This window comes from Pristis pectinata, chromosome 5 (assembly GCF_009764475.1).
Source record: "Pristis pectinata isolate sPriPec2 chromosome 5, sPriPec2.1.pri, whole genome shotgun sequence".
In the NCBI taxonomy this organism is placed as follows: domain Eukaryota; kingdom Metazoa; phylum Chordata; class Chondrichthyes; order Rhinopristiformes; family Pristidae; genus Pristis; species Pristis pectinata.
The window spans coordinates 52,556,737-52,582,367 of record NC_067409.1 but is presented as its reverse complement, the minus strand read 5'-3'; the positions used below and the strand labels follow the sequence as shown (position 1 = coordinate 52,582,367).

Sequence of the window (25,631 nt, the reverse complement as noted above, 5' to 3'; positions counted from 1 at the left end):
ATATTATTAGGAGTATACAGCAAGACTAATTTGTAAATACCTGAAATCCTTGTCAATTTTCTTTGATTGCCTCAACACAGCACAGTCTGCAGAGGAGGGCTTGAATCACTGGTGGCAATTTGGGAATTTTTGCTTAAACTATTCATCTGTTGAAAATTGACAGTTACTGTGAGTTGCACACATAATGGTAAATAATCATTGTTTCCCTGTCTTTGCAAAGCAAATCTGGGCCATTGTCACCGTACTTCATCAAATTAATGGCTTTTAAAACACTGCTTGTGGAATAAAGCATGTTTTTTGATTATTGGGCATGTTTAATGAGATTGGCCTTGGGGTTTTCTACCTTAATCAGCCAGGTTAACAATAAGCATCTTGGAATTTTTTTCATGTCTTAATAATTAGCCTGTGATACTAACTGTTCACAAACATGTTTCCCTAAAGTGTAAACTCATTCATGTGGGCTTAATGTGAATCTGAATCTAATCTTTAGCAAATAACCTATTTGTTTCGTGAAACTTATTTTTCCATGTTTTCAGTAAGCCCATTTAAGTGACCGTTTACATACATCTGCATATCTCTGTGTGCTAAGTCTTGAAAGAATTTTGGGATTTTAATGGAAATCATATTTTAACTTGACAATTTTTCACTGCAGCACAGGAGGCCATTCAGAACACCATCTCTGTGCTGGCTCTCAACATTCACATTCTCCCACTTATTTCCCTGTAACCTTTTCTCTCATACACTCATCAACTCTCCCCTGATATTTTTTTTAAACCACCCACCTATACTGTGGGCAATTTACAGTAGCCAATTAACCAATCAGCATATCTTCGAGATGCAGGAGGAAACCCATGTGGTCACAGAGCTCAGGATTGAACCTGGGTTGCTGGAGCTGTGATCACACTGATTTTAAATATGATTGTGGAAGGAAAGTTGGTGGCAACTTTCATTCTTAAAAAAATCTTTTAAACTGCTTCTCAGGGTTTGTTTTTCTTATTCAATTTGAGTGGAAGGCAGACATCAGCCATAAACAAGAGTGATAGAAATGGGAATTGGGGAAACATGTCATGATTCAGGCAGTATAATATTTTAAATGATTTAGCTTAATCTTGAACAAGTTTCAGACCTCTATCAGTTCTGCAGAAATGTGTACTGTATCAATGTTCTATCCACAGTCTGGAGTAAAGGATATTCCATGATTGTTTTTTCCGGCCAGTTCCATTTAATTTGGAGCTTCTCTAGCTTGGTCCAAGCAAAATTTAACAACAAACTATGGGCACAACATGTATATGATGGTGCTTAAACGCAGTGAAGATTGTTTTAAAAAAACTCTCCACTGTAATTCTTGCCCAGTATCCTTCAAGATGTCTCAGTGCTGCACAGCACTGAGCATCACACCTGAACACTATCCAGCATTCAAACTAACCTGTTCCATCTCCATGTTTCACCTGCATCACGTATCCACCTTACAGACTTTGTGACACCTTTGTCCTCGCGTCAGACAGCCAGACACAGGCCTCAGCGAACCATGTTCCATGCTGACCTTCAAGTACCCATCTGTTGTTATCCCATTTACCAGCACTTGGTCTGTAGCTGTCTATGCCAAGGTGATTTAAATATTATCCTTCTGAACAATTTTACCTATTTCCTGCCCATACAGATCTCTACCTCATATTTCTGCTAACTCCTGCTCAAAGTGTCTCCCCTTTCCTAAAATGCCTTACAAGGAGCTTATTTTAAATGCAGTTAGTTGGGGACCATTTTGTGGATCTCTTTTGTGTATGAATGCAGGCTGGCTGCCAGGCCACACCCAACTGCTGCACTTGTGACATTTAATGTGTCAAAAAAATGGCTGTGTATTGGGTGTGTGAGAAACACATTTCAAGATCTGTTGATGTATGGCCTTTGTAGGAGAGATGAATATCATGCTTATGGCCTCTGGGTAATGCCAGGCTCTTAAAGGAAAACTGGACAACAATTTTGCCTTAACTTTTAAAGCAGGCCATGAATTTGTTGAATTGGTTTAAATGATCACTTCTATAGGCTGATATTGTTAGCTTTATGACAACTCAAACAGCATATCTGAACATAGAGCTCAAATGGGAATTGTACCAAGTGTGTTGTGTGATGATCAGTAAAACCATCTGCAGCCAGGTTTACTAGATCAGGAAGGGTGTAACTTACACATTTGTCATAATCAGAGAACTGCAGGGCTCAAAATTAAAAATATATACTGATGCCCTTAAAAAGTAAATTATACAGAGGTTAAGCTTTTTAAATGTTTGTGGCTTTTGCAAGTATCAATAATTTTCTTCAGCAATCATCCTGATTCCAGGATGATTTGCTTCCATTCTGGCCTCACCTATAAATCCACAGGACCAATGTGGGACACTACCTCAGATGAAGCAGGATAGGGCAGGTGGGTGGATAGTCTGTGAAACTGTGTGGTCCTTCTGCTGTTTACAGTTCCCAAGTTCTCAATACCATCCCAATGCTGCTCTTCGAGATTCCTGGTTATTAGTGGGGATGTTGTTTTTTTTCATGGTGGCTTTGAGCACTAATGGACTGCAGCTAATGTTTACAACCAATGGGAAACTGTTCACCCTACAGCAACTACACTCCAGAACATCAGTGGTTCTGCTGGAGGAAGTTTGCAGCGTGCAGCTTTGGAGATGGAATCCAAGCCATCAGTAAATTGTTCACTGAAATATAAGTGATGCTTGGTGGTTGTTGGCAATGGTCCTCTGCCTGAGGTATCTTGTTGAATATACTGTGGGGTGCCAGGGACAAAAATAAGTACTTTTTGTTCTAAAGGGTGAATTATTTTGGTTGGAGACTGTTACTTGTTTAGTCCTCAAGGTAATGTAATAGTTATTAAAATAAAGCTTAACTGAAATTTGTGAAACATTATCAAAATTTTACAGAAATTAATCAGATCTACTGTGCATATATGCATTAGATATTTTCCACAGCTGGCTTTTCTTGCAAGTAGTCTGGTTGTCATGTTTCAGGATTAATTCCAGTATCTAAAAGCTCTGTTTTAAAGCAATTTGTTATAATATTATGTCTTTCCATTACTTGCTAAAAGTGGAAAGACTTTAGAAGCAAGAATAGAAATGTGCCAAATTGCAATGTTTTACAAAGAGCATGTGAATGACTTGAGTGATGTTTGAAAAGTGCAAAGCTTTGCCTTAATTTCAAGGATGTGGATTGTGCTGGCAAGGCTGGCATTTGCTTGTTTCTAATTTCCTTTGAAACGGTGATGGTGAGCTATCTTCAAGTCCCTGTAGTCTTTCTAATGATGGTTCTCCCATCATTTAGAGTAGAGAATTCCATGATTGTGATGAAGAGATGGAGACTTCGTTCTACCTTGTCCGTCACCTCAAGACAGTGTCAAAAACAATTCAAGGATAATATTAAAGGACTGTTAGTAATGCTGTCCAGGATACATAAATATACTCAAACATGGAAAATCACATTTATACTTTATTTTTGAATCCATTCAGTCAAGACAGATTTCAGATAGTCAGGTCTGCAAATATCTTGCAAATAAAATAATTGGAGAACACAATTTGTTTTTTTCTGTATGATAATGTTTATAGGACAATAAAACAAATTGTCAATCATGTTAAATCTATGATCTAAACTTTATAACAAATACATTCATAAGTTTGGATCAAGCCTAAGTAAGCATCAATATATTGTCAAACTGCTATTTTACACACGCATGGAATTCCTCATCCAGGATCCATTGTTAATACAGCTTTTATTTTACCTGGGATGTAGTTGCATTAAGTGTGCTCAAGTGAACCTCTAAACACTTAAACTAAGTTATGCAAACAGAAATATTCAAAAGTGTATACAAAACTTTCAGATTGTGTACCATACAAATTGTTAACTACCAGTTAGAATCATTTGGTTGTCAGTAAAATGGCCAATGTAAATGAGTTTCTCTGCCTGTATCCTAATTACAGCATTCAACCATTTTAGAAGCAGTTGAAAGTGTTCTAAATTATAATAGATGTTTACAGATTTTATGCCTTTATAGTTGTTGTCTGACTACAAACAGAAGATGAGGGATGACTAAGAAATACCTAAAATAAATGTTACTATAATTTTCCACTTTCCTATATAGCTCTGAATGAAATTCTCTCAAATCAACTTGTGACCATTAAATTCCCTATCAGAAGTTAGCATTTACTAATTTAAATCACAGAATAATCTGATTATCTCATTAAACCCTTTTCATATTTTTATTCCCTTAGACAAGAAAACAAACTGACATTGGTCTGCATTCTGTATGAAATGACTGTATTCATCTTTCAACATTTATAAATGAAAATATGCAATTTTTGGTGTTTCATTCTAATTCCTCCCATCCTTTAATGCAATAGCCTTAAATTTGTCAATCTTTTGAAAATTAAGCTTATGTCAGTGCATATTTTGTCATCTGTACCTCCACTCAAGTGCTGGAATTGTGATTGAAACAACTAAGCATTCACACTTATTATCGCCCTACTTAGTTCGCTAGAATGTGTTTGTTGGCTCTATACCAAAGTCAAGGCAATGTGAATCCAAATTTCAGACTTAAAGGCTATAAATACATTTAAACCTACGTACATGAAAGAAAAAAAATTGAAATCAATCCAACATACAGTAGCTATACCTTTTAACTCTGGACTGTATCATTTCTGTGCTGAGGTTAGAGACTTCATTGTGATATACATTTGGTATGGAATTAGTATCAGTGAACTTGCATGGGGGAGGCATTGACGAAAAACCCTTTCCAACAAATGTTCTCTCCTTTTCAATCTCTGAAATGTTCCATGGGTAAGAGGGTTACAAATGTTTCTGTTCTTTTTCCCTCTATTGTCCTGATAGCATTTCTGGAGATGTTGAGCTCAGTCATAGGGGCATACTGCACAGAAGCAGGCCCATCTGCCTACCAATCATCAAGCACCCTTCTATTTATTCTCCCCAGATTCTAACATTCACTTACACACAAGGGACAATTTACAGTGGCAAATTAACCTACATATCTTTGTGGTGCAAGAGGAAACCAGAAGAAACCCATGTGGTCACAAGGAGAATGTGTAAACTTCATACAACAACACTGGAAGTCAGGATTGAACCCAGAACGCTAGAGCTGTGCTACTGAGTGTACAGCAAAAGAACTTTAGTGTGTACTCAATGGGAATTAAGGGCAAATCCAAATGGATGGCAAGAATATCATGAAATCCTACTGTATTGCCTCTATATCCCGAGTATCTCAGTTACCATTCTTATTTATATCGTCCCACTCCCTCAAACTTAGAATTATACAATAATTGCAAATAGATCATTATCATGGATTAAACTGAAGCACAGCATAACCTCAAAACAACAGGAAGCATGCAACCCAACCCAGGAGTGAATATTAAAAGATAAAGATATCTTTATTAGTTACACGTACCTCGAAACACACAGTGAAATGCATCTTTTGCGTAGTGTTCTGGGGGCAGCCCGCAAGTGTAGCCACGCTTCTGGCGCCAACATAGCATGCCCACAGCTTCCTAATCAGTACTACTTTGGAATGTGGGAGGAAACCCACGCAGACATGGGGAGAACGTACAAAATCCTTACAGACAGCAGCCGGAATTGAACCCGGGTCCCCGGCGCTGTAGTAGTGTCACGCTAACTGTTACACTTCTGTGTCAAAAGACAACAAAATAGAGAATGATTTAGTAAATTTAAATGTCCATTTTTGTGTTTTTCTATTGCAGAAAGGTTAGGTTTTCATTTTTGAGGGTATTAAAAGTATTAAAACTACTTTGGCTAAGTAGTTTCAAGGCTCAATCAGGCTATCTGCCAATATATCAAGCCTTTATGAAAATGAAAGTAAACAAACCAGTATTACTTGTTTTCAATACTTTAGCATCCTGCATAATATTCTGTTTTCAAATCAGCTTAAGGTTGCAAATAATTGCAACAAGCCCTTAGAACATATTAAAAGATTAAATAAAAAACTGCATTTCAACCTTTCTTGGTATCAAATATAGCAAGAAACGATAACGGTTGATTGAGGTTCAGGAGTTACAAACTTAAACTCTGGACTGTATCCTCGGGAGTTACAGTTATGTGCAAAATAATGTGATGAAGCAGATTTCTTATGCCCATCTAAGTGTGAATGATATCTTCCTGCTAATTGCAGCTAATACAATATTCATCTTTGGAGTGTACAGGAAGGCCACAATTCTGTGAACTCAGTTCAGAAAAGCGACAGATAGAAGAGCCAACACTCCTCTCAGTAATAAAGGAAACACGCTTGGTCACTCAGCAGCAGGCTTTGCTTCCTCAGCACAATCCCCAAAAGGCCTGAAATGTAAACAAAAACATCAGTTATCAACATGCAAATAGGCTGACCAATATTGCCCAGATGAGACTTTATGAGCTGTCTTTTTTTTTTACACAGACAGTAAAAAGTCTATATTTTTTCATCAAAAATCAAGCAATTCAGAAATATCAATTTCTTTTTACAAAGCCATCTAATCTGATAAAGGATGCAGGGGATATTTTGTGGGCAAAGAACCAGCACTACTAGAGTTAGAAATTCCTCAAACATAAGCAACTGAATTCACATGCACTGTGTTTTAAAAAGTAGTTTTTAAAAATGCTGCAGAGGGCCTATACTGGATTATATGACCAACAATAATTAATTTCACATTTTCACTACAGTAGAACTCCACTTTTGTTTTAGAAATCCTGAAAGCTCAAAATTTGTCTCACCATGTTTCATGTTCCTTTTAAACTCACCAGGAGCCAATTTCCCCACACACCTTTTAAACTCACCTGGTTCACTAAAAAATTTAATATATTTTTGCATGTTGTATTACTAGGAATATTCATATAGTCTGGAGAATAGTTTTACTGTATTTTCTTTTCATATGTAGTTATCACTCAAAATAAAATGCAATATAAAAATGAGATGCACAAGGATCTTTTGAAATTGAATGAAGTGTCAGAAATCACCCATAAATCATTCCTATTCATAAATAACATTGTCTTTCAGATACAAAGGCACTACTCAAAAAATGTCTGGGCAGTCAATCTATTATTGACATAACAAAAATCTTTTTGGCAAAAAGACTGATCTTTTTTAAAGGCTACAAGATTGCTGGGATTGGAAATGGATGGGGATAGAGTGCAGGCTGAAACACCCAAGGGGGGAAAATGAGGGACAGTATATTTGAGTGACATGAACAACCATTGCAAGGCAACCGTGGTCCTGGAGAGGCCAAAGGGAGGAGAAAGTAAAGAGAATAAAGAGTTTGATTCCAGCGATCTACAATGTACTGAATATTCCCATGTAATTTTTACTTAACTCTTCCCCTTCCTTTATCGCACTTGTCTTAGTCCAGGTCAATATGTCAAACCATTCACTCTATTTCCAGAATAGAACTATTCTGGATCATCCTCTTATCAGCTAAATATGAATGTGACAGCAGGTTATGGATTCATGATAAGCACATTTGGAAATTAGACGTAGTATTCAAGATCAGGGAGTAGGTTATCACTAGAAAAATGTATTCTTAGCTGCATTATATGATTAATGGTATAATATGATTAGGAAGAGTCAGCAATGGCTTTGTCAAGGGCAGGTCCTGCCTTATGACCCTAATTGAACTTTTTGAGGATGTGACTAAACACATCGACGAGGGGAGAGAAGTAGATGTAGTGTATATGGATTTCAGCAAGGCATTTGATAAGGTACCCCATGCAAGGCTTCTTGAGAAAGTAAGAAGGCATGGGATCCAAGGGGACATTGCAATGTGGATCTAGAACTGGCTGGCCCACAGAACGCAAAAAGTGGTTGTTGAAGGGTCGTATTCTGCATGGAGGTCAGTGACCAGTGGTGTACCTCAGGAATCTGTCCTGGGACCCTTACTCTTTGTGATTTTTATAAACGACCTGGATGAGGAAGTGGAGGGATGAGTTAGTAAGTTTGCGGATGACACAAGGGTTGGATGTGTAGTGGATAGCATAGGAGGTTACAGTGGGACATAGACAGGATGCAAAATTGGGCTGAGAAGTGGCAGATGCACTTCAGCCCAGATAAGAGTGAAGTGGTTCATTTTGGTAGGTCAAATATGATGGCAGAGTATAGTATTAATGGTAGGACTCTTGGCAGTGTGGAGGGTCAGAGGGATCTTGGAGTCCAAGTCCATAGGACGCTCAAAGCGGCTGCACAGGTTGACTCTGTGGTTAAGAAGGCATACGGTGTATTGTCCTTCGTCATTCGGGGAATTGAATTTAGGAGCCGAGAGGTATTGTTGCAGCTATATAGGAACCTGGTCAGACCCCACTTGGAGTACTGTGCTCAGTTCTGGTTGCCTCACTACAGGAAGGATGTGAAAGCCATAGAAAGGGTGCAGTGGAGATTTCCAAGGATGTTGCCTGGATTGCAGAGCATGCCTTATGAAAGCAGGTTGAGGGAACTCGGCCTTTTCTCCTTGGAGCGACAGAGGATGAGGGGGGACCCGATAGAGGTATATAAGATGATGAGAGGCATCAATCGTGTGGATAGTCAGAGGCTTTTCCCCAGGGCTGAAATGGTTGCCACAAGAAGACACAGGTTTAAGGTGCTGGGGCGTAGGTATAGAGGAGATGTCAAGGGTAAGTTTTTTTTACTCAGAGAGAGGTGAGTGCGTGGGATGGGCTGCCGGCAACGGTGGTGGAAGCAGAAACGATAGGGTCTTTTAAGAAACTTTTGGAATAGGTACATAGAGCTGAGAAAAATAGAGGGCTATAGGTAAGCCTAGTAATTTCTAAGGTAGGGACATATTCGGCAGAGCATTGTGGGCCGAAGGGCCTGAATTGTGCTGTAGGTTTTCTATGTTTCTCTATTCAGATTTTCCAAATTGTTTTAAACCAAGCTTGTGCATAAAGAGCAATTAAGGAAAAATAGCTTTCACTTTAAATCAAGAAAGGATTACAACATCAATGTAATAGTCTGGATAATTTTCAGAATCATCTCTGACAGGGAGAGTTGTGCCTATTTTCAAAGTTTGAGATATAATTCGACAAGCAGGCCTGATAAGATATCATTTATTTCAGAGAGCATTGCCCTTTTGTTCCAATATATGGTCCATGCAGGACCCAAGAACAATTATGGATCTTCTAGAGAATCAACTGGCCATTGTACCTCACATTGAAATCAATTTAACCTCTGAGACACAATATACAAATCAAGGATTAAAAAGAAACAGTTATGAAATTTAAACAACTGTCCTTAATAAATCTCCTATATTGTCTTAAATTCTAATTTTGTTTGAAATAGATGTGAGGATATTTTGATAGCCACAGTTTAGAAGGAAGCCATAAGGACTAATGAGCCAGTGGAAACTTACCGATGTATTTGCAATGGCCAAGGAGTCTGGGAAGGAGTTGGTAAGGCAGTTGAAGGACTCATCAACATAGCACTGTATATGTTGGAGGCAACCACTAGGATGCACAACAGTATAGGTCCAATGATTGCACCTTCTAGGCCAAGGTAGTAAGCTCCCCCTGCTACCGCCAAGCCAGTGAGATATGGGTGACCACCTCTGTGGAAACAAATAATAAAGATAACATGTTAGGAGTTTAAATTGCACCTTTTTTAGTTTTTACTTCCCCTCTTCACCTCCCCCTCCCAAGTGAATCCAGTGAGTTTGGAGGGAGGGCAGGAACAGGGCACCGGTGAGTTTGAAGGGAGTGGGGAAATAAAACCAGGTGAGCCAGATGCCAGACCATCAGTATTTCTAAAAAATTGGATGCGATTTCTCAGAGCTTCACATATGGTATTTAAGCAATATGTGACCTCCTTATTCTTTTAACCAAAATTACATCTGTTTTGAAACTCATTTGCCAGTTGAACACACATACTGCAAGTTTATTCATGGTTTGGTCTTTTGCCACCATTTTCCTTTGTATTAACAATACCTTCCTTAATTTGACTGTCTGGAAATTTAGAAATTGTATTGAAAAAAAGCAACCCTGGACAAACTGGATTTAACTGGTAATGAACTATGTGTGGGAGCTTTGAAATTGTTGAAGATCAGAAGAATGCAAGCTTGTAAAACAAAATAGCATTATATTTTGCTGGAGAATTCCAAATCACAAAGGTCACTTGGCCAATCCTTCAAAGTGAATATTGCTGATACCCACAGATTTAGATAAAGAGGAAAATTATGCTTTGATAATACAGCAGTTGTGCAGTACAACAGAAAGGCATCGAAAGCATGCTATTATTTAGCATAAGCGTTTTCTGTTGTCAAGTGTTGTCACTAAGATGATAACTATTGTACTATTTACATATAACAAACCTTATTCAGTCTAGCTCATTACTACATATACTTAGTGCTTTTAATGCTGCCAAGATTGTCCACTGTAAATGGAAAAAGCCAATTTGTCTGTGGCTCCATCTGCCAGAAATATGACAAGAATAAGCCACATAACATGCCCGTATGAATAAGGAAACAAATCAAGTTTGAAAATGCATTCACCATAAAAAAGCAAAATTAAATTTTGAGTAGCAGGTTGACTAAATTACCTCATCCCAAGAACTAAACCACAGAAAGATATTTAAATTAAGAACTCATCCTCAAATGAATTATTGCATCAGCAAAGTTTTCCCTAATGCTTTGATGCCCTGGGTGCCGAAAAAAGTCAAATCAATTTGAGCTCTGAGTGAGCATTTTTGGAAGTACATAATGCATTTGGGAAAATGGAATAAGGCAAGGTAACATGCAATAAATGGGGAATATTGAGAATAGTGACCTGCAGGGCCATGGACCTAGTGCTGCAAAGTGGAATTAAACTGGGTGCCCCCCTTCTTATCAGTGGTGACATAATGGTGACCACTTTCTGTGTCATAGATTTTCAACCCTACCTAGTATTCCACCAACATGGCAATGGCTAATATTATATCAAATATTTTAACAAGAGGGTTATGTCCGCTTACCTGCTTTTGACATCTCATTTTGAATGGAGAAATATCTAAAGAAATAAGTACCGTACTAACAACGGTTTTCCATAAGTCATTTCTGTTTGTGTGTAACTTCACAACTACAAAACTGGAAACAATGTTTTTAACACTCACCCAGAAATATCAGAATAGATAGCTGTATCCACAAAGTAGGTTGGTAGCAAATGGCAAACTAGGAGGAGGATGGCCATAAAGTTTTCTCCTTGTGTCAACCAGAGGTCTATCACTGCAGGCATTGCAGCCCAATAAGTTCCCAGAAATGGGACTGCTCCAAGAGTAGCTGCTAGTGCTATTAATAATAAAAAAAAGAGATTTTACCCAAAATCAACTTTCCCACAAGGGTTCAAGTTGTAATCAAATGTGATCCTTATCTTGGGGTTGGCTTTCACAAATGGTTACAACAGTCAAATATCACAGTTGCTTAAAGTCTGAAATAAAAGCAAACACCACTTCAGGTAGCCGCCAGATTAGTAAGAAAAAGTTAACATTTCAAGCTGATGATTTTACATCAGCATGGTAAAATAATTAAAGTGAAAGAAATGAAGTTGGAGGAAAGAATAAGAGGGAATAGTCTGTGAAAGGGTGGATTGGGGGAAAGTTTAAATAAAAAATGGATATTGGTTTAAAATGAAAAAAAACATAGTGAAGGAACAATGTAATTAATTGAAGATGATGTAAATGGGAACAACCAAAACACTACCTGAAATTGCTGAACCTAATGTTGAGTGTGGAAGGATGTAGCAGTGTTGAGTTGAAGACTTACATAAGTGGAAAGTGTGTTCAAAGTTTTGGATGGAAAAGGAGGTGAAAAGACAGGTGTTGAATTCCCACATCTGCATGGGGAGGAGTTGGGGGGTGGGGGGGGGGTGGTGGTGGAAGGGGAGATGTTGTTGTTTGTGAATTTTCCTATAGAATGCTGTAAGGGAAGAGATGGTGTTCAGTGTGGTGGCATCAAATGTCATTTCTGGCTCCTTACACGAGATGAAATATAGAAGCTGGAAGGTGAGAAAAAGAGAAATCTAAGAGGGAGGAGAAGAGGTGAGACCAATAGCATGGGAAATAGGAAGACGACTAAGGGGCCCCTCAACAAAGAACAACAATTTTATTTTTTTTGTCAGTTGTTTGCTCTCAAAACCATAGTCCTCAAGGAAAAATTAAAACAAGCCTTGGGAGTTGACATACTTTTCTAGGTCACCAACCTTTAAGGTTTTATGCATCACAATATAATTCCAAAACCAAATGTCTAACTAAAATTTATTGCCATAATACAATTTTTTTCTAGCAAACACAACACAGGCAACTGCCATGTAATATCTGTTTGTAGAACAGAAATTCACCCTTATAGAATTCACAAATCACTGCCCAAAAATCTATGGTACGGAATAAAATTCACACTCATGGAATTTATATGATAAAAAGTAAATAAATAAACCAATTTTTTTTCCAATTTGCATTTCTTGACGCATGCACAAATGATGCAGCTTTCTTACGGAAAATCATGAAAGTGACCATTTTTCTAGGAATGCAACCCCCCTCCTGCCAGAATGTTGGGGGGGGGGGGGTGGGGGGAGTTGGTGGTCGCCTGTATGATGTATCAAAAATGTTTCCATTCTGGTAATATTCTTGACGTTAGGCACTTCTTTATTTAGGATGGGCAACTCCACAGGTTGCCAGTGGACAGAGATCAACTTCATTTCCCTAATATCTCAATCTGGTATTTCTAAAGAGACAGATTGAAGTCAATGCAAGGCCAATTGATAACTTCCCATCTTTTTCCCCACACTGCTCAGATTCTAGCAAAAACTAGAAATTACAGTCACAAAGGGATTGTTCTTATAGTATTTTCTAAAAGTATCGATTTTTGATTTGTTCTTATGTTAGAATAAGTGTCCCATGCATTCTTGTGGTGCATATAGATGACACTCGACCCGAAACGTCGACTGTTTATTGCCCTCCATAGATGCTGCCTGACTTGCTAATTTCCTCCAGCATATTGTGTGTGTTGCGCCAGATTCCAACATCTGCAGAATCTCTTGTGACACTATTACATTGAAATGTGTCTTACGACTCCTTGTTCCAGTCCTCATTTTTTGAGCTGTCAAAATCTTTAGTAATTCTTCATAAATGTTTATACAAGCATGAGAAAGTATTACTGTTGAACAACAACTATAACTACTAAACTGCTTACGAAATTGTATTTTACAAAAATAAGAAAAAGTATACCTGATGGAATGAAGACAATATTGATTCCAAATACAGTATGAGTCAACCAGGTGTAAAGCCCATAGAAAGCAGCCATCTTGAGGGAAGCATCAAACACACCACTGCAGGGGATATAAAGTCATAAACTTAGTTTATTTGTATTTGACAACATACGTTCAGAAAATCAAATGAAGAAAATGACTAATGATGTAACTCATAAACTTCGGTGATAATAAACTTAAATTAAACATGTATTTTATACATTTCTAAAGTAGTTTTCCAAAATAATACCATACAAAAGAAGTTACTTTTTAATACCATACAAAAAGAGGACAAACTAGTTACTATCTTCCCAGTTAATGTTTTCTCAGTTTCTTCATCAGAAACAAAATGGGTAGGATGGTGCCAGAGCCAAAATGGCTTTCACTGCACAGTCCACAGTCAATCCTGTCAGGTAATTTTGACCCATTCCTGAAATATGCTTCTTTATAAATCTCTCCTTGTAAAAGGCACCAGGTATGCAGTTAATCATATGTTTCCCAATTTTACTCTGATGCACATTACACAATAAAACTATGCCTATCATAGTTGAACATGGTGATTTGAAGTTTTCCATGATGTGGTATAAGGTAGCCATCTTGGAGACCTATAGCAGTTCTATTTACTTGCTTGTTGACAGAAAAGTTTCCAAAAAAAACATTGAGTGAATCCTGATAACTTGCTTGCAAAATTGCATCCTTCAATCAAACTAGAAATTAAACATACTTAAGGGTGTGGTAACTTCTCTACATTAGTTGCAATGAATAGCTTGATAAACCATTGTTAAATGTCTTCTCCAACTTTCTCTTCTCAAATTTGAGATGTCTACTTTGTTTTGAACATTTACATTAATAAAAAATTAGTGGTAACTCAATTGACCTTCTGCACGCACCAAAAGCTTTTCAGCTAACAATATCATCTGCATGAACAAAGTTGGCAAAACTCCAATTGCTGCTGTTATTCCTTCAACACTTGCCCATGTTAGCTGGCTGAAGAAAACCTGACACAATTCAATGGCAAACAATTTCATGCCGTGTCTTCCACCACAGCAATACTCTTACGGAATTTTAGTGAATTTTCTTGTGGAAGTCCATCATAGATTACAAAAATGCTACATCAAAGATTTAATGGCAACAGAAAGGGAAGAAAAGTGAAAGAACTACAGAGGGGCCCATTTAAGAAACCACACACTTTTGTCCTTAGATCCAAGAAATAAATTAAGTACAAGACTGGAAAAGACTTTACAGTGTGCTTTACCAGTGTCAGAAACTAACAGACCTCAGTCATTTGTTCCTTCAAAATGCACCCACCCTGTTCTAAACAAAATGTTTCCAGAAAATTTGACTGCCAATACCAGGAAGACAGTGCAATGTTGTTAAATCTAACTTTTGGGTTGCCTTCATTTTGCAATACTACTATCATGCAATCTCTTTATTTTAATGAATTGGCAGAATCCAATTGTTCTTCTAAGATTAGAAGTGGCAATATTCTTTTCAAAACATTTAAAAAAGAAAATCATTAACATATACCTTCAAACAAAAGATTAGAATATTATGAATAAATTTTACAGATAAAGTAAAATTACTATTGGGCCCATAAGCAACAAATAACAGTAAGAGAAGCCGTAAAGGAGAGGATAAGGTAAAGGAGAATGAAAAAGAAATACCAAAATAAAACTGTAAATTTAACAAAAAGAAACTTACAAATGTGAAACAGGTTGTTCAAAAAGAGATGATAGTGAGTTTATATAAAAGTAGAAACAAATGTGCAAAAGAGAAGTTAAGCTATGTAAAGTGCTCAAGGTGCAGTAATCCTGAAGGCCAAAAATGATTCATAATAAATTTTAGATGAACTGTCACTTAATGCGAGCTATAAAAGAGATCTATATAAAAATAGAAAATTATTAACTGTGGTTTGAAATTGAAAAGATTACATAATGTGCAATACCAAAGGTGTTTGGAGATCCAGCCTCTGAAGATACCAGACAAAGCACTTAAAGTGGATGCCATTAAAGTAATGGTTAATTGAACACGAGCAGTTACGGTAAAAGGTAAGAACACAAAAATTTAATGCATCCATAGGAAACTTTAAGAACACCAATGAACCAGTTACAGGGTTTTGGGATTCACATAATTAGAGACATGCTAAATCAAAACAGGGCACCACACAATAATGCAGTCCAACATGATGAAATAAAAAATGTAACAAACTTCTCGGAAAATTCTGGTGGCGTATATCAGAACAAATAAGTTTATGATACAATTGATAGAAGTGAAAGAATAAAGAAGAATTATGAAGGAATGTAATAAAGTAAGAAGTGTTCTTGTCATTAAGGAGGCAGAAACAAAAGATTACAAAGAAGAGATTTAGGACAAAGAATAAGCTCTTATTTACTTTTTTGTAAATAAGATTGAGAAGATAGGAAATGCATCTCTGTAATTAATAACAGAAGTACAGAGCACTCAACATTTGAGAATAAGATAATTATCTTAATTGTTGTCACAGTTTTAAATTCTTTGCTGCACATGATATTAAAACATTTGAGTGCAGAAAACTTAAAATATCCCATCTGTGATGCTAAACCCCAGGACATTGGAACTAGCTACCCCTTAGTCTCATAAGTAGTAAAGCATTTAAAACTGTGACAACCATTTATCTCTCCTAATCTTAAAACTGATGTGGTCTCTGCTTCTGCAATTGACTCAGAAGTGAATGACATATTTTCTCTCAACCCTCACATCCACTGCCCTTAGATGAGCTATTTTAGTGCAATTACAACAACTGCATATATCTGACAATTTCCAAAATTTCCCTAGAATGTCATATGCAGGAAAAGCAGCACAAATCTGAGCAGGTTAATCACAATTCCATCAGCTTCCTTTCAATATTACTCAACAAAGTGATGGAAGGAGTCATCAACAATTATGAAACATTAAGCAACACTAAGAAACAACCTACTCACCTGAGACTACCACAGAGGACTGACTTAATTACCTTCCATCCATGGAACTCCTCCTGCAGGAACTGCTTTTTCTTTCTGAAGTTATTGATTCTGATACAAATTACAATTTCCAGCTGATCTCTTTTTTTCTACAAGATCTGATCCATCATAATGACAGCACATTATGGAATTTATCATTAGAGAAAAGACCATCTATCTTCCTAACTAAGCTTCCACTATCATTGAATTCTGGCACATGACTCATCATCCATAGGAATCATTTGCTCTGCGTTACTGGGGATTACTCCCAAATTCTGTCATGAATCACTGTCCTATATGCCTCATCTGTTGATCAATTTTAGTTTCACAGCCTCAGGAAATTACTCCACTGCCTACATACAAGTTACAAACTCCACTCACAGCTACTTCCTTAAAGAGGATCCTGATGGCTATGACTGCTCTGGAAGTGAAGTTTCTAGAATTCCCACAATAATGAATTTCTACAAAGCATAGGTGCCTTTCCACAATAAATATGCTGTGACTCCAATAACTTTGGAAACAAATTCATGCCAAATTCTTGAATTTACACACGTCTTTCCATTCTGCATACTTTTCATATTGATGGGCAACCCACCTAAATCCTTTCAACTAATGGGCACATAATTTACCTAGCTGTTTAGTCTCAGTCTGTTACTGCACTAAACTTTTGATCAAGCCAAACATATTTCAATGCCATCTCTCAAGACCAGCTGTCACCAGCAGAGTCTAATTATACACACGTATCTACAGAAATCTCTCTAACAGCTCCTCACAGAAATTCACCGAAAATTTCTACTTGCTCCCTAAACTCAAATGTGTAATCAGTTCTTTATGGTCAACTTAATGAATTTTGCAGTTAAATTACTATAGCCATCACTGTTCCTCTTCAAGCTAGACCCTTTTTCTTGTCCTGTCAGCAGAAGCTCACCTATGCCTCATTCTATCATTGGTTCAGCATTGTACATTCTTAAAAAGCTCACATACATTTGTCCATGCTACAAGTTTAATGTTACCCAGAAACACAAGGCTCTCAACACTTACCTTAAAAAAGATCCCTGTCTGAGAGTAATTTTTTTTTAAATATATGCCATGACCAAATATATCAGAGCTCAGTAACTACAAATGGGAGTTGCCAGCTCAAAAAGTTTAAGTGCTTTTCAGGGCAGTCCTGATGGGCAGGAGTACTGACCACCTGGTGTTCAAGGAACCCTTTAGTACCTCACTTATGAACATAACAAATAGGAGCAGGAGAAGACGATATGACCCCTTAACCCCACTCTACTATTCAATAACATCTTGGCTAATCTGATTTTGGCCTCAGCCACTTTCTTGCCTGATCCCCATAACCCTCAACTCCCCTGTGGTCTAAAAATCTATCTCAACCTTGATAATTTTCATAATTCAACTTCCACAGATCTGTGAGGTAGAGAATTCCAAAGATTCACAACCCTCTGAGAAATTTCCCCTCGTCTCAAGCTTAAGCGGACAACAAAACATAAAATGCACAACAACAGCAAGTTGTGCACCATCTTTGAAAACAGAAACAGCCAACGTTTCGGGTGTGCAATCCTTCAACTGAATTCAATCTTAATTTTAAATTGTCAGCCCCTTATTCTAAAAAAAAATGATGCCCAGCTCTAGATTCCCCCATAAGAGATATCCTTCTACCCAGTCAATTCCATTCAGAATCTTGTTCCAGTAAGATCACCTCTAAACTCCAATGATCCAACCTCCTCAAATGTTCCATACAAGACAGTTCCCTTCTTGAAAAAGGAGACCAAAATTATATGCACTACTCTAGGTGTAATCTCACCAAAACCCTTAAACCTAAAAATATTGTAGAGTACTCAACCCCTGGCAATACAGAGGAACATTCCACTTGTCTTTCCAATTACATGCTTTACCTTCATGTTAACTTTGCGTTTCACGTATAAAGACACCTAGGTCTCTCCTTACAGCAATATGAACAATTTTCTGCTTTTCTGTTTTTATCATCCATATTTGCCCTCCATCTGCCTAAAATACTCCCACTCTTTATCTACATCACTCTGCAAGTGCTTTGTATCCTCTTCACAACTTCCTTTCTCATATTTGTACCCTTAGCAAATTTAGTCACAATATACTTGGTCACTTTATCCAAACCTGAAATTATAATAAAATCAATAAAAACATTCCGAAGGTCACTTCATGAGCTACCACTTGCCTCTAAACTTTATATCACAAGGCAAGAAACTCTTTTATGTTTTTATTTATTATGCAAAGGAATTTAATCCAAAATCTAAATTAGATATGGGGTTTCTACCCTGGAAAATACAGCTGCAGTGGGATCAGGGATTGGGAAAATGGGATTGTTCGCCAAGCACAAAACAGGCCTGCATGTCCATATTAAACATGCATGATATATAATGTTTCTTGACTTTGGTACTTCTGAATTTACAATTAAAAATTTAACTTCATAAGTTAAATAACGGTCAGATGGAGCATGGAGTCAATTCAGAGAGCAACCGTTTTTAAGAAACTGACATTTGCTGATGGGATGAAAATGCTTGATCAGAAGTGCTTGAAATTTAAAAAAAATGATTACATGGATTTTAACAGAAAGGTCCTCAAAACACTAATTGAGCAATGAGCATTTATCTATCTCCACAAGCTGCAGTCATACCAGTGTGCATGCACTCACATGAAAGTATCACACACACCAAGCTGCACGGAGGATCTCACAACATGCAACTTGGTAGTGTGCAATGCCTCCACCAGAGCAGGCAGAATGAGAACTCTAGGTGAAGAATGGGAGGCTTGATCTACTTAGCCGAGGATACAAAACCGCATGCTAATTGACAGGGAAAGGATAAGTCAAATGAAACCACATGCTCATGCAGTGCATTTAATTCTTGACATTGGTTCTATTACTAGAAACATTTCAAAGCATACAACCACATCTCTCATAATGTCACAGGAAATGCTAAACTGCAGTTACGTGAATTATTTGAAAATAAAGAGACCTAGCAATATTTAAATACTGTCAAGCAATTATGATTATTTAGTCACTCCAAGGTCAGGAGAAAACAAATTAAGTATTGAATGCTACCGAACAGGACAGTTAGTTTGATAGTCTGGCTAATTAAACTTTTAAACGCATGAGATTGATAATTGGGCTTGCCTACCGTATAGCTTCTTCAACAGACTGCCCCACGATGTTGGAAGAAGGGCCTGGCTGGGAAAGTGGTGTCAGACCAATTACCCATTTCACTGGTTTGTAGCATTCATCATTTGAACTTAAGAGATAGAAGAGTGTGGTCAAGAAAATGACCTGCATGGTAGGGAGTTGGGGGGCAAGGGAGGAGAAAAGAAAATCAGAACCGAACCAGAACTGTGGGGGCCATTAAATAAAACAATCCCTAAATTAGATCAGAATCAAAATTGTGGATTGCCTTCCCAAAAAGGCAGTACAATCACAAACAGCATATTATACACACTGATTTTTGTGCATTTTGTGTAACGTCACCACCCCAATTATTACTTGAAAGAGGAGAGATCATTTTAGAATTTAAATCCCATAGATTCCTCTTATTATTTTTAGCCAAAAATATTGCAATGGAACAATTCAGTAATGAGTTCTCTGTAACCTTACATTGAAGTGTGGAAAGGGGGGGGGGGGGGGGCCGGGGTGATGGTGAAGAGAGTGTTCAGTCACAAAATAGCTGATAAAGAATATTTTACAGCTGGCTGTTACACCTGCAGGCATCAGTGTTCGTCAAAACCATCGAAAACCTTGAAAGGTTCTGTCATTCAAGAACTATTCAAGCTATTTTTAAAACATTAAGCATTTAAATAAATGAAGACAATTTGACACAAAAACATTGAAACAAACTCAAACAACTGAAACCAATTTCAAATTATTAATATTGAACCCTTCATACTCAAGATCCTCCACTCAAATCAGTGGAGAAGTTATTGCCCAGCAGATTCTGCACTGTGTGCAGAGGGAGTGCCCAGAATTTTGCCTTTCCTCACAAAACAACAGGAAGGGTCCAACATCATACTGCAGTTAGAAAAACGGCAATGATTAGCTGACTGCAGTTTCAGGATTTCCAGTTTTGCACAGTAATCCTGAAGTTGCAGACAGTTACATGGAGAAATGCTGCTCCCAAAATCTGTACTAACATCGCACAGATTTAAATGATCACAGTTATCATAACTACATCAATGTCCCAGAAATATTTCCAAATTTCCTCTGGTGGATGCATCTCATAAGTGAAAAAGGTGGGATGTCAGGAAGAGAGATACAAGGATAGAGGGTTTTCAATGGGGAATTTTTGATGAGCAGTGTGACAAAATCTCATTTAAATAATGCCTGAAAATATGATGATATATTAGTTTGTGTGCACTTTCACGAAAGTATAGCCAATTTTATCACTTAAATAGGATTATCATTGTCTTAGCTAACTGATGTTTTTTGGTTAAGGCAATGATTAGCTAGATTTTTTCACCAGTGTTCTCGTCACCACTGTTATAATATTATATTTTCAGCCATGAGTTTAAGTGGCACAATTTAGTTACTAAGGAGGTTCTTGGAGACATTACACTAGCTAACATGAGAAAAGGGCATGGACAAAATAAACAAGAGACAAAAGACAAAGATACTCTCATAATGCAACTGATGGAGTTAAATGGACCCATAACTATACAGCACACGATTAAAAAGTATATATTTTTTTAAAAGCTGTTTCTAAATATGCACAACTTTATATAGCATAAAAACGTGCTTTCCAAATTAAAAGAAATGACCTGGTGCAATAAAAGTAAAATAAACTATAGTACGTGTTTAAAATTTTCTTGATTATTCAGCTGCACCCAAGCTTTTTTATAAAAACTCAAAACACTCATTGTATGTTTGATATCCAAGTGCTTGCTGGAAACTGTTTTTTTGCCTCTGCATCACAGATGAAGTATCAGTTAGGATATTTAAAATATATTCCATTAGGAGAACCAAAATCATTTTATACAAAACCAGATTTTCAGTATACACAAAAAAATAAAGCCCATAAAAAGGGAAAAAAAGTCAATAGAAATTCATTTGCTAATTTTAACTGGTTCATTTCTTGAAGACATTTGTATGGGGGGGGGGGGGAATATTGTTCTAAGGTGCATTGCTAGGAACAGTCCTGTATTGGCTTTTAATCAAGTCACCTATAAGAGACTGTTAATTAAAACAGAAGCTCATGCAACTGAAGGAAAACTACTAACCTGGTTAGGAAATTGGCTAAGTGGGAAGAACAGAGAAGATATATTATGGGAAGGTACTCAAATTGTAAGAATATGACTAATGGCATCCTTTTGTGGTCTGTGTCAGGGTCAAAACTACTGACAACATTCATAAATGACTTATATAATAGGATAGAAAGCCACAAATCTAATTTTGCTGATGAAATGGATAGGTGACATTGTAAGCAGTTTAATGTTTCCATCTACAGAGAAATGCTAATATATTGAGTTAATGAGCAAATCAACCCCAAATGGATATCAATGCAGATGAACATGAGGTTGTTGCTGCTGGACACAAAATAGAAAGAACAGAGCACTTTCAGTGATGAAAAGCTAAAAACAAGAGGTCCAGAGACTTGGGGCAGGTCATTGACACATAACATTAAAATATCCTAGACAGCTACAGAAAATAATTTTAAAAAAGAGCTAAAGGAATGCTGACCTTCAAATTAAAAGATCTTCAATATAAGGTTATGCTCTAGCCATACAAATTATGGCTGGAGCACTGCGAGAAGTTCAGAACACCAAACCTTAGGAAAGATATAATGGCCTTGGAAAGAGTGCAGCATAGTTTTGTCTGTATACCTGAATTCCAAGGATTAAGTAACAAGGAGATAGTTCACACACTTTATTTGAATTCCTTGGAATGTGGAAGGTTAAGTCAAGACCTTATTAAAACATTCAAAGAGAAAGACAGGAAAACTTTTTTCTGGTAGCTGAGATCCTTAGGACTAAGCAGCTTAACCTTAAAATTGAAAACCAGTCTTTTAGAAGTAGAGTCAGGAGACACATCTTTTCACAGAGGCTGGTATTTTGAACTCTTTTCTCTGAACTTGAAAGGGAAGAAATTATATGTCAGGTTATGTAGTACATATATAAATTATTCCAAATTGCATTGTCTTGATCAGGGCTTGGTTATTTTGGGAAAAGTTTACCATTCTACCCTACTAGTGAAAACAAAATAAATTGCATTGGGAACTGTAATAAAAGATCATAAATAAACCAGGTGATCAGTTTTAAATGTACTGTAGTTGTATGTAAAAAGCAACTCCTCCCTCAACAGCACCCATGTTATTGGGCACCACCTTTATCAAAATGCGAACTCTGATGAAATTATGATACTATTTCAATGGTTTAGCATAATGCAGCAAAGCCAATGGCAGGACTTAAAAGCAACAATTTACTTGAGTATTAAAAAAAAACTTGAAAATAGTTTTAAATTTCTTTTTTTACAATATATAGTAACAAATATAATTTTATTGATTCATTCTAGTACTATTGTATCTTATAAACAATTCTTCATTAATTTTCTCACCAAGGAAAGTGCGAAGTTGAGAAGTGCTGTACCACTGTGAAACAAAACTGTCAGTAAGGTGGTGGCAGTTGTGAACAGCAAACTCACATTTCGGCTCATCACAATCCAGAGAGACTCCAGTATCTAAGGGAATGCAAATACAAAATGTGAGAAATATTTATTTCCTTTCCCTTACTAATATCACAAACAATCCATCAAGTCTCAAGTGTGAGCTACACGACATTATGGTACAGCTAAAGGAGATTACTACACAATTGACTGGACATATTCAATGTCAAGAAGTCTAGAGGACCTTCTTGAAAGACCTTTGGTCTTAAAAAATTTAAATCAGCACCTCAATCAGAACGAGTTTCCCATGTTACTTCTTTTGCATACCTACTTAATTATATAGAAAGAATTCAAATAACAGTGTTGTCTCAAATCAAGTAACATTAAAGAAGTGGGCTCCAAACAGAGAGTAAATAAGTTGAGGGTACATGCAGGATTTTGAAAGCATGAGAAAGCATTACCTATAATGGCAGGGTAAAAAGGATGGAGAACACAGACAACCCTGAAGAACAAATTGGGTGCAAGTTGCATTATATGATTCAAAAGGTACTCATCTAAGGTAGGGGAAAACTGTGTATGGTATTATAAAAAGAGAACTTGAAACAAGAGATTTTCTATCTATGAGATCAAAACCCAAATATCATAAATTATGGCTTTTCTTCCTGCTTTGTAACAATAAGAGTTTGTCCATCATCTTCTTCATCTATACATGCCTCTTGGCTCAGTCTGCTGTGGAAGTTCTCAACCATGTCTTCGATACCTCCAGATATGAATTTTTTCAATCCTCTACTGACTTGTCATCTTTCCTCTACATTCTGTACACTGTGACTCCGATATCAATACGGAGCACCAGGCAAGCAGTATGACAGGAGAAAGGACAAAAAAGATATTACAGCTAGATGCCAAATCATTCATGCTAAAGATGACCTAATGCCTACAGATACCCACCTTAATTTCAGCATGGATTAGAGTTGACACAAAATACTGAACTAGTGCTATTAAATCCCATTAGGATCTATTTTGTCAAGTCAAGTCAAGTTGAGTTTATTGTCATATGCACAAGAACAGTGGGGTACAGGTACAATACAAAACTTGCCTGCAGCAGCATCACAGGCACGTAGATTCAGATAACACACAGAACATAAATTATACAAGAAGCTTGTCTTAGGCTTCTTGACCTGGAATTAGGGTGTTTAAGGCTGATTGATTGAGTTTTCTCAGAAATCAAGGGGTCACAATGGTATACATAAAAATAAGCATTTTCTGCTTATTGAGCAATCTCTGAATAGGGGTCATAGTCTAAATCTCAGAGTTTACCCTTTCAGCGATGGGGAGATGGTGGAAATTTAGCACCCTCCTCCTCAAACTGCAAATACTATTAGACCATAAGAAATAGGAGCTGAATTAGGCTATTAGGCCCATCAAGTCTGCTCCCTCGTTCAATCATGGCTGATTTTTCCATGATTGATTGATTGATTTGAAATCTAAGATCTTTAGATTTTCAACAACTTAAGATGTCAAAGGACACAGGGAAAACTTGGTATTGATATATTATTGTCACCTGTACCGAGGTACAGTGAAAAGCTTGTCTTACAAACCGATCGTACAGGTCAATTCATTACACAGTGCAGTTACATTGAGTTAGTACAAGGTGCGTTGATGTAGTACAGGTAAAAACAGTAACAGTACAGAGTAAAGTGTCACAGCTACAGAGAAAGTGCAGTGTAATAAGGTGCAAGGTCACAACAAGTGACATGAGGTCATAGTCCATCTCATTGTATAAGGGAACCGTTCAACAGTCTTATCACAGTGGGGTAGAAGCTGTCCTTAAGTCTGGTGGTACATGCCCTCAGGCACCTGTATCTTCTACCTGATGGAAGAGGAGAGAAGAGAGAATGTCCCGGGTGGGTGGGGTCTTTGATTATGCTGGCTGCTACACCAAGACAACGAGAGGGAAAGACAGAGTCCAAGGAGGGGAGGCTGGTGTCCGTGATGCGCTGGGCTGTGTCCACAACTCTCTGCAGCTTCTTGCGGTCCTGGGCAGAGCAGTTGCCGTACCAAGCCGTGATATATCCAGATAGGATGCTTTCTATGGTGCATCGGTAAAAGCTGGTGAGAGTCAAAGGGGACAAACTAAATTTCTTTAGCCTCCTGAGGAAGTAGAGGCGCTGGTGAGCTTTCTTGGCTGTGGCATCTATGTGATTTGACCAGGACAGGCTGTTGGTGATGTTCACTCCCACGAACTTGAAGCTCTCAACCCTCTCAACCTCAGCACCATTGATTTAGACAGATACATGTACACCGCCCCCTTTCCTGAAGTCAATGACCAGCTCTTTTGTTTTGTTGACATTGAGGGAAAGGTTGTTGTCATGACACCATACCACTAAGCTATCTCCTTCCTGTACTCCGACTCATCGCTGTTTGAGATACGGCCTACAACGGTGGTATCATCTGCAAATTTGTAGATGGAGTTAGAGCAGAATCTGGCCACACAGTCATGAGTGTATAGGGAGTAGAGGGCTGAGGATGCAGCCTTGTGAGGCACCAGTGTTGAGAATAATTGTGCCGGAGGTATTGCTGCCTATCCTCACTGATTGCGGTCTGTTTGTTAGAAAGTCAAGGATCCAGTTACAGAGGGAGGTGTTGAGTCCTAGGTCTCGGAGTTTGGTGACAAGCTTGCTTGGAGTTATTGTATTGAAGGCAGAGGTGTAGTCAATAAACAATAGTCTAACATATGTGTCTTTACTGTCCAGATGCTCCGGAGCTGAGTGTAGGGCCAG

The 25,631-nt window shown here is 37.5% G+C and overlaps 1 protein-coding gene across 2 annotated transcripts in view; it reads right to left on the bottom strand.

Annotated features, from left to right (window-relative positions):
- Positions 1-3,494: 3,494 nt before the first annotated feature.
- Positions 3,495-25,631, bottom strand: part of tmem245 (transmembrane protein 245) — an 84,858-nt gene continuing 62,721 nt past the window's right edge. For both annotated transcript variants that reach the window (XM_052016013.1, XM_052016014.1), the window contains 6 exons: positions 22,804-22,926; positions 19,388-19,533; positions 13,226-13,326; positions 11,117-11,291; positions 9,387-9,581; positions 3,495-6,354 (listed from right to left, as the gene is read on the bottom strand). In XM_052016013.1, coding sequence (XP_051871973.1) covers positions 6,309-6,354; positions 9,387-9,581; positions 11,117-11,291; positions 13,226-13,326; positions 19,388-19,533; positions 22,804-22,926 — 786 coding nt within the window. In that variant the 3' untranslated portion in view covers positions 3,495-6,308. The remainder of the gene's footprint in view (positions 6,355-9,386; positions 9,582-11,116; positions 11,292-13,225; positions 13,327-19,387; positions 19,534-22,803; positions 22,927-25,631) is intronic.